The sequence below is a fragment of the Lipotes vexillifer genome, unplaced genomic scaffold (assembly GCF_000442215.2).
Source record: "Lipotes vexillifer unplaced genomic scaffold, Lipotes_vexillifer_v1.1 scaffold965, whole genome shotgun sequence".
In the NCBI taxonomy this organism is placed as follows: Eukaryota; Metazoa; Chordata; class Mammalia; order Artiodactyla; family Lipotidae; genus Lipotes; species Lipotes vexillifer.
Genome location: NW_006769686.1, coordinates 2,020,204 through 2,029,926, shown reverse-complemented (window position 1 = coordinate 2,029,926; position 9,723 = coordinate 2,020,204). Strand labels below are relative to the sequence as shown.

At 47.7% G+C, this 9,723-nt stretch overlaps 1 protein-coding gene and 1 non-coding gene across 2 annotated transcripts in view; one reads left to right on the top strand and one right to left on the bottom strand.

Moving 5' to 3' along the window:
* Window positions 1–9,723, top strand: part of TTLL4 (tubulin tyrosine ligase like 4) — a 16,865-nt gene that overhangs the window by 6,061 nt on the left and 1,081 nt on the right. Inside the window, 13 exon segments of the mRNA XM_007445845.1 lie at window positions 1,480–1,601; window positions 2,047–2,157; window positions 2,519–2,595; window positions 3,301–3,492; window positions 3,593–3,675; window positions 3,908–4,036; window positions 5,413–5,535; window positions 5,838–5,936; window positions 6,269–6,403; window positions 6,818–6,955; window positions 8,239–8,341; window positions 8,968–9,178; window positions 9,319–9,389. Coding sequence (XP_007445907.1) covers window positions 1,480–1,601; window positions 2,047–2,157; window positions 2,519–2,595; window positions 3,301–3,492; window positions 3,593–3,675; window positions 3,908–4,036; window positions 5,413–5,535; window positions 5,838–5,936; window positions 6,269–6,403; window positions 6,818–6,955; window positions 8,239–8,341; window positions 8,968–9,178; window positions 9,319–9,389 — 1,594 coding nt within the window.
* TRNAG-CCC (transfer RNA glycine (anticodon CCC)) lies at window positions 242–314 on the bottom strand. Its single transcript has one exon. It is a non-coding gene; the product is annotated as a tRNA-Gly (tRNA).

The following is a 9,723-nucleotide window of genomic DNA, read 5'->3' as shown; positions in this document are numbered from 1 at the left end:
TGCTGAACGATATTTTGTTTGTTTCCAGTTTTTGACTATTATGAGTAAAGCTGCTCTAAACAATTGTGTGCATATTTTTTTTGTGTGTGTGTACATATTTTTGAGTGAACATAAGTCTTCATCTCTCTGAGATAAATGCCCAGGAGTATAATTGCTGGTTTCTATGGTAATTGCATGTTTAGTTTTTTTTTGTTTGATTTTTTTCTTTTTTGGCTGTGCCACACAGCATGTGGGATCTTAGTTCCCTGACCAGGGATTGAACCTGAGGCCCCTGCAGTGGGAGCACAGAGTCTTAACCACTGGACCACCAGGGAAATCCTGCATGTTTAGTTTTTTAAGAAACTGCCAAAACTGTTTTCCAGAGTGGCTGTACCATTTTGCATTCCTATCTTGTCTTTGTTTTTAAACATTAACTCATTCTCCTTGATTTTCAACAATCTTAAATTCTGATACTCAGTAAATGAAAAGCCTTTAAAGTAAAATATTTTGGAAATGAGTTGAATTAATTGGATTTATTTAATTAGGAATTAATATTTAACTTGACCCAATAAAATGCACTAAAAATCTCTAAGGTTTGAAACACTGAACTGTTTTACATACAGTGCCTATTTCTGTTGTGCTGCAAAATAACAAGTAGAGTGGCTCTTTATAAGCTAAAAATTAATCTTAAAAAATATTTGTGGATCATATAGCTCAGTATAGAGAGTAATAACTACTCTCTCCACTTTCAATGCTGTTTGAAGAAATGGTCTGGGTCTGTCAATAGATAGTTGAGGTTTTCACTATTTTGAGACTCCTTGAGCTAGCCTTGGCCAAGACATTGTTGGAATAACAGTAGGGACCCCATGGCCCACTGCCGCAGATTCCCAGACATGTGTTACCACATTGTTATGTAAAAATCTGATGTTAACGAATCATTTTCAAAACAGAGAAGAGCATTAATCATCCATATATTTTCAGATAAATGTAAAATGAGTTAGGAGCAGCCCTACTTTTCTTTCTGTTGCCTTTTTCCCCCTTTTCTTTTTAAAAATCTCTATATCTCTTCTTAGTTCTTTTCTTCCTTTTCTGTTTTTCCTCCTTTTTAGTTACCCATATCATTCTTTTTCTCTCCTTGTTATTTCTCTTAGTCTTAGTGTAGTATATTCCTCTACTGGTATCCACTCAGACTCATTACCTGCTCTCAGAACCACTCTTTTCAGGAACCTCCTCAGCCTGTGGCTTATCACAGGAAATTTTGGAGTTGTCTCATAGAATGAATAATTGGAAAACTTTGTCTTTAGGTGATTTTTAATGGTGTGACTGTGTATAGGTTAGCCATAGCACCTTCTGGATTAATATTTGCAAAATAATTATTGAGCACTTGTTTTTGTAGAATCAAAGTGTAAAAGATAGCACCCTGAAAGAAATATGTAATAGTAACAGCACTCAGGGCTGTGACTTTCCCTTTCTCTACCACATTTCTGGTTTTCACCTTAGGAACTGTATGGAGATTCTGACCAAACCCCTTTCCAATGAGAAAGTTGTCCGACCAGCCCTCATCTACAGTCTCTTTCCCAACGTGCCCCCTACCATCTATTTTGGCACTCCGGATGAGAGAGGTAAACCTGGCCAAGTGTCAGCCCAGAAAAACCCCCAGGAGAAGGGTGCTGGTGAAGTTGGGAGGGGGTGGCAATAGGGTGGAAGGGGCTTTCCAGAATGGCTGTACTGGTGCTTGGTTCCCCGCCTGGTTCACCAGTCTGGTGGGGGGATCTTTATCTTGTCCATCCTTTGGCTGGCCCTCTCAGCCCCATAATTTCATGATCATTCTTGCCCTCTAACCTTGCGTCTTTCCCCTTTCAACCGCCTCTCCTCTCTGTTTTCCTCATTCTTGTGCAGCCTCCTTTCTTCCCCAAAGTGTGCTCCTTTCAAACTCTGATATGGAACAATACTTAGTGACTTGCCTACCCAGGGAAGGCTGAGCAACAGTGCCGTCTTTTACCTCTTCTCACCATGACTTTCCTGCTCTTCTCCACACTCTCCCCCCACCTCCCCACTTTCCCCCAGTGGAGAAACTTCCCTGGGAGCAGAGGAAGCTGCTCCGGTGGAAGATGAGCACAGTGACCCCCAACATTGTCAAGCAGACCATTGGACGGTCCCACTTCAAAATCAGCAAGAGTGAGTCACTTGCCTTACTTCGAGCCTGTCCTCTGCCCCAACAGATGGGCTTTGGGCAGGAACGGAGCCCTAGATACCTCTTGTTATGTGGGGACCCTGTCCTGAAGTTTGCAACTTCATAGGAGGACATAGGTCTGAAATCCCTCTGGGCTGGAGTCTGTTCCTCAAAATTGGAAGACAGAGGCCCGTTGTTCTAGTCCTGACCCCAGGGCCTCATGTAGGACAGCTCCATGGCAACTCTTAGAAAACCAGGGCTGGGAGCTATGCCCAGGCCCAGTGGTATTTCTGGGTCCTCTGAGCCTCTCTCTGTCCCAGGGACTGAGCTGCCAGCAGGACTGACTTCCTGATATGCCTTCTGTAGGGAATGATGACTGGCTGGGCTGCTGGGGTCACCACATGAAGTCTCCTAGTTTCCGATCCATTCAGGAGCATCAGAAGGTAGGGGCCCTTTTGAGCCATTCTTCCCCTGGACTCTGAATTGGGCAGGAGGAGGCTGGTATTGGAAGTGGGGGAAGAGGAGGATGACCATGGAGAAGTCAGGAGGGTTCATAGGGGAGTGGAGGAAGTGTAGGAGGCAGGTGCGGGGTGAGCCCCCAGCAGATCACGCATGTCTAGTAGTAGTTCAACTGCAGTGTCTTAGACAGTTGCAGCCTCTAAAAGACACTTTTTCCTCTAGTGTCTTGAGATGCAGTGTCAGTTTTCAGTTTATTTCTCCTGTAACCCCTGCGCATTGCCTCCATTCCTCCAAGCTGAATATGTGTAAAGAGGACTTTGGTCTCATGCTGGAATGAATAGTCCCTTTTCCCCAGGAAAGCCAGGTAGTTTCCTGTCTTTGTCCTACAGGCATGGAAAAAGGCTTAACAGCTTTTTCTTTGCTCTTAAGGTGAATATTATGTCTGTCTTAGTTACCATTTTATGCCGTGAACTGTTGACTCCTAAAGGGCACTCCGTTTTGTTGTGTTTGTGTTTTAATCATTTTTTGGTGAACGCTCAGCAGCTGAATAGTTAGAGACCTTTAGATGGTGATAATCAGATGGAACAGGAGCTTTGAATGTTGAAATGGTGTAGTGAATCTTGCTGTCTTCCTTGTGGCCTCACCTGCACTCTCTCTCTCCCTACTCTCATCCTTTGTCCCTTCTGTAGCTAAACCACTTCCCAGGTTCATTCCAGATTGGGCGAAAGGACCGACTGTGGCGGAACCTGTCCCGCATGCAGAGCCGGTTTGGCAAGAAGGAGTTCAGTTTCTTCCCCCAGTCCTTCATCCTGCCCCAGGATGCCAAGCTTCTGCGCAAAGCCTGGGAGAGCAGCAGCCGCCAAAAGTGGATTGTTAAACCAGTGAGTGGATCACGGCAGGTGGCAGGCCAGGGCCTGAGAGTGGGAACAGTGGAGTGTCTGGCCAGGTAAACAGCTCCTCTCCTCTCCCCTTGACCTCTAGCCAGCATCTGCTCGAGGCATTGGCATCCAGGTCATTCACAAGTGGAGTCAGCTCCCCAAGCGAAGACCCCTTCTGGTACAGAGGTGAGCCGGTCTCCAGCTCAGATCCCGCTCCCAGTTTCCCATCTTCTCAGCCTGGACGTTCCCTTTTCATGATGTTCTTTTGTCCTTTATCCTCCCAGCCAAAAAACTTCCTCAGCCAGCTGTTTAAAGGTCTTTGTCCTGGAGACCGTTAGCTGGCTTTTGCCATGATTCAGTTACCTACCAAGCCCTATCTCATCTGTCCTGTCCCTGAAGCTGGCCTTTCCCTGTGTAGGTATCTCCACAAACCCTACCTCATCAGCGGCAGCAAGTTCGATCTGCGAATCTATGTTTACGTCACCTCCTATGATCCTCTACGGATTTACCTCTTTTCAGATGGACTCGTCCGCTTTGCCAGTTGCAAGTATGTGGTAGTGGTGAGGCCTCATGCTGACAGCTTTGGGGATTTGCTTTCCCTCCAGGGAGGGAAGCCAGAGGACACCAAACAGGAAAATAACCAAAATTTTGGTAGTTTTTGTTAGCAAAGGAGAAGGTAGGGTGCCTTTGGGAAAACCTAGTCTTCCTTTTCTCCTGTGTGGCTCCTTTACTTTTACATCAAACACTTCACTTCTGACACTTCTGGTCACCAAATGTGTGGGTTTTTTTCCCCCACACAAAGCAGTTCTACACAACACCAGGTGAGTGTCCTACAATTGAACTCAATTCTGGCACTGTCTACCTGGAGATAGCATCAGATCCCACAGGTTAAGGACTCAGTCTCATCAGGCTGCCCCTCTCTACACCACCTCAGATGCCAGTAGCAAGTGCAGGGTGCCGCATGTGTTTCTGACCAGTTGGTATAAATCAGAGGTTCCCATGACCCCCTCCTTGGGGCCGGGGCTGAGGGGTATCAATTTGATTAATTTGCTAGAGCAGCTCACTCAACTCAGGAAAACAGTTTACTTATGTTTACTGATTTATGAAAGATGGATATGATAAAGGGTACAGAAGAACAGCCAGATGGAAGAGATGCACAGGGCAAGGTAGATAGGAAGAGGCACGGAGCTTCTATGCCCTCTCTGGGCTGGCTGCTCTCACAGCACCTCCAGAGGTTTACCCACCCGGAAGCTCTCTGAACCTCATATTTTGGGGATTTTTATGGAGGCTTCATCACTTAGGCATGATCGATCATTAACTCCAATTTCAGCCCTTCTCCCTTTTTAAGAGAATGGGAGTTGAGTGGGGGGAGTTGAAACTTGCACCTGTCTAATCATGGCTTGGTCTTTCCAGTGACTGTCCCTCATCCAGAAGCCATCCAGGAGCTTACCCAGTGTCACCTCATTAGAACAGAAGACGCTCCTATCACCCGGGAAATTATAAGAGTTTCAGGAGCTCTGTGTTGGGAACTGGGGTCAAAGACCAAATCTGAGAACAAAGATGCTCCTTGTACTCTTACCACTTAGGAATTTACAAAGGTTTTAGGAGCTCTGTGTCAGGGGCTGGGGGCAGAGACCAATATGTATAGTTGTTATTATAAATCACAGTTATATGTGGAAGGGGAAATAAGGAGGTCCTCTGCTTCACTGAATAGGGAGGGTCTTCCTGCAGGACTGAGGTGGGATAAATTGGGAGATGAGTTTATCTGTGGTGTTTTGGAAATCTTACCAGTAGGTGTACTTCTCAGACCCTTGTGCATCTGAAAAGATCTGTCCACTTGTCCTTTGCCTCCTCAGGATGTGGGGAAATGTTTGGACCGTTATCCATCTGCCATCTCACTTCTGCCTTTACTCTCACTTCCAGATATTCCCCTTCCATGAAGAGCCTTGGCAACAAGTTCATGCACCTGACCAACTACAGTGTCAATAAAAAGAATGCCGAGTACCAGGCTAATGAAGATGAAACGGCCTGCCAGGGCCACAAATGGTACCCAGACAGTGTCCCCATCAAGTGGAGGTCTAGAGGAGCACAGAGTTCTGGGGTTTGGGGAGGTTTTGGGGGGGAGATGAGTGGAGGATTAATATAAGACCCAGAGATTATATAAACACTTGGCAATTCAGAATTGTTCTGTTTGCATCCAACTCATTTCTGTCTTAATTCAAAACATCAAAAGAAGATATATGAAGAAGATACCTTTGGGCCTCTCATTCCTTTTTCTTTCTCTTTTCTTCATTGCTCATTCATAGACTACAACCCTAAATTCTCCCTCCTCCTCTCCTGCCTTACAGGGCACTGAAGGCTTTATGGAGCTACCTGAGCCAGAAGGGAGTCAACAGTGATGCCATCTGGGAGAAGATAAAGGACGTTGTCGTCAAAACGATCATCTCGTGAGTCACACTGCCACCCTGGCTGTGGGGCCTGCCACTGAACCCCCCCCCTTTTCTTGTGGGCCTCCACCCTGCTGTGCTCCAGACTTTTGGCCATGCTGTGTTTCCGTTGCTGAGGACAGGGTTTAGGAAGGAATTGGATAGACTTAAATTCTGCTCTTCTACCGAACTTCATCCCCAGAAGCTGGCTCCAGATCACAGACATCTCTTGAGAGCCTCTTTTCCTGGGTTGCTTCTGTTCTCCTGTCTCTGAAACACTCCATTGGCAGGGCAGCTCTAGGTAGAGCCTTTGGGAGGAGCTGAGCTGAATACTTTCTCCTCTCTGTGACTAGGTCAGAACCCTATGTGACCAGCCTGCTGAAGATGTACGTGCGGCGGCCCTACAGCTGCCACGAGCTCTTCGGTTTCGACATCATGCTGGATGAGAACCTCAAGCCCTGGGTCCTGGAAGTCAACATCTCTCCAAGGTAGGTATTCTCAGGGCACTCACAGTAGAAGCCTTTCTGTGTCCTCAAGATCCTGTTTCTGCTCCAGTCTTGCTGACTTTGGGAAAACCTTTCCTTCACGAGAATATGTGTTTTCCCTTCATGGTCTGTTTACGCACTCCCTTATTCTTTGCCGTTATCTCAGGGTTCTCTGACATGGGAGACAGATTGTTAAAAGTTACTCTTTTAAACTTGATGCCTACTGCATGCTTTTCCCTAGCAAGGTCATGGGCAGGAACCACTCTGTGTGAGGTTATTCACTATCCGTGGGGCAAGAAGACCCCCGTGATGGTGCTCATGAGTTTGGATGTAAATGGGGCTGGCATTGACTGGGACTTGGGACTGGAAACAGTTTTGGCATCTGCTTTTACCACTCTTTGGATCCTTTCCCTGAAGCCTCCACTCCAACTCTTCACTGGACATCAGCATCAAAGGCCAGATGATCCGTGACCTTCTGAATCTGGCGGGCTTTGTTCTGCCCAGCGCAGAGGATATCGCTTCCAGCTCCAGCAGCTCCAGCAGCTCCACCACCAGGTCAGCCTCCTTGCTTGGTTGCAGCTTGGCTGGCAGCATGAGCAGTCCCATAGGGACTCTGGGAAGGGGTGGTGTCTGGGCACTCCCTCCTGCTTGGTCTCCCTTGTTGCTCGGTCTGCCCCTGCAATCTACTCACATACCACTGCCCTGTCAGTGCCCCTAAAAGCCTGTTTGCTTAATTGCTCCCCTGCCCAGGAATCCCCACAGAGCCTGGAGGATCAGCTTTAAATTCCTCAAGCAGGGGATTCCCTGGCAGTCTAGTGGTTAAGACTCCACGCTTTCACTGCTGAGGGCCTGGGCTCAGTCCCTGGTCGGGGAACTACGATCCCACAGCCGCGTGGCACAGCCAAAAAAAAAAAAAATTCCTCAAGCAGACGTTCAAGGCCCCAGCCTCTTTTTCCCAGGCACCCCTCCCTTAATTCCTCTTCCCAGCTCCTGTGCTCTGACAAACTGGATCGCTCATAGAACCTCAAGGCTGGAAGAATCCTTAAGGATCAGTTAGTCTGGTCTCCTCTCGGAAATGTTCACTGCCGCTCACTGTTCCCCTGTGGTGTCCCCTCCTCTGCTCATGGGGTTTCTTCCTCCTTCCACTCAGCAAGACCTCCCTGTTTCAACCTCACCCATCCATCAAAGTCTAGCTGAAGGCAGCATCTTCATGAAACCAGCTCAATGTGGGCTGTCTCCTCCACACCCCCCAAAGCACTCAGAACCGCTCTTGAGGAAAGGGAGCTCAAGTTTTTGGTAACAAAACTTGCTTTCCCCACTATACCTTGTAGACTTATATTTGGCTCTGTGCTATAGTTATTTGTAATTTGACACATGCCATCCTGTGAGCTTCTTGGAGGCCATCTTTGTGTCTCTCTCAGCAGTAATTGTAATGTGGATGATGAAACTGAGGTGCAGGGAGGTCAGGAAATTTGTCCAGGATCACATAGCCAGTAGGGCCAAGCTGGATATTTATTATAGTAAGTGTTCACTAAATTAAGCTAAACTGAAATATATACAGTGATTGTTCCATGGTCCTCCTTTTTTATCATTTAAATACAACTTAAAGTGGGTGCTTTGTACTCTTTTAGTTCTTACGTGGTACTTCATCTTTGAGTCTCAGGCTACCGGAATGCAGTGCATTGCAGTCTGATTTACTCACGTAACGAACTTCTGTCCATCCTTCTTTGTCTTCTCTTGAGAAGGGTGTCTTCCTGGGCTGGACCCTCTCTCTGCATGTTCTCAGGATGTGAAGCTGCTGACCTTACCCTTTGCCCCCTTTCCACCCTCTGCCTTAGCCTGCCCAGCTCCCCCAGGGGCAGATGTCGAATGGCCCCAGAGTACTTCACTGCACAGAAGATGAAGAAAGCCTATTACCTGACCCAGAAAATTCCTGATCAGGTAGGAGATTGCCTTCACCCCAGTGCTACTAAAAAGCTTCCCTGGTCAAACCTGTGGAGCCCCAAGGCAAGCAGTTTTTCTTCCCTCTAGGGCAGGGTTTCCTACATCCCCTGGTGTGCAGGGATTTGTTGGAATATATGTCATTCCGGAGAGAGTTGATGGCCCTTATCACATGTTCAGCAACCACTGCTCTTAGCAAAGTGCTGTACCAGCCCACCCTTCTTGTAGAGCTATAGACCCTTGGGTTTCTTTCCCTGAGGGGCACTGAGCTCCTGGAAGGCTTGACTTTCTCCGAGCACATGAGGGAGTCAGATGGAAGTGTGGCAGACACAAGGCTGTGGCCAAATCTGGATTCTGATCTTGACTTCATCCAACAAATCGCTTAACCTCTGTGCCCCCTGTCTCCTCTCACCCCAGCCAAGAGTCTCTTCATCCCCTGAATAAGCTCAGCAGACTTGGGAGTAGATGAGGTCCAGAGTGGGCCCACCAGACTGCCTTGGTGGTCCTTTGGTCCTGGAGCCTTAGGACCCCAGAGCTGTACTCCCCATCCCCCAGCTTTTTGATTCTCTGCCTCTGGCTTACGCTCTTTGTCATACCCTTTTCCCCACCTGTTCCTTGGGCCACAGGACTTCTATTCATCTGTGCTGGATGTCCTGACGCCAGATGATGTTCGGGTTCTGGTTGAGATGGAGGATGAGTTTTCTCGCCGTGGTCAATTTGAACGAATTTTTCCTTCTCGAATCTCTTCTCGCTATCTCCGCTTTTTTGAGCAGCCACGATATTTCAACATTCTCACCACCCAGTGGGAACAGAAGTACCATGGCAACAAGCTCAAAGGTGATGTGTCCTCCCTGCCCACATGCCATGTTTAATGAGAGATTAAATTCCAATAGACCAAGAAGTGGGCCTCTGTGGCAAGAAGAATAGGCCAGTTGATTCCACCCTCTTAAGTCCCACCCTTGTTAATCTTGTCCTAGGAGTAGATCTGCTTCGGAGTTGGTGCTACAAAGGGTTCCACACAGGAGCCATCTCTGATTCTGCTCCAGTGGTGAGTAGTGCCATTGGGGTGAAGGGGGACAGTCCTACCTCAGGCCCCTCCCTCTTCCACCTTAAGAGTGCAGCATGGGTTGGGTGTAGGTCCAGACCCTCTCACTTCTTCCCAAGGTTCTGCAGGTCTCTGTGTCTCGGGACCATTCCCTTTCAAGGGAATAATTGCCTCCAGGATTCCCTGGATGCCTTTCTTTCAAGGATCAGATGCTTTGTAGCCTCAGCTTCTTATCTGCATCAAGAGAGGACCAAGACTTCTCCCCATATGGGCCCATTCCTGCAGGGTAGGAAAGGGAAGAGCCCTTTGATCACTCAGAGGTAGAGCTGGGAAAGAG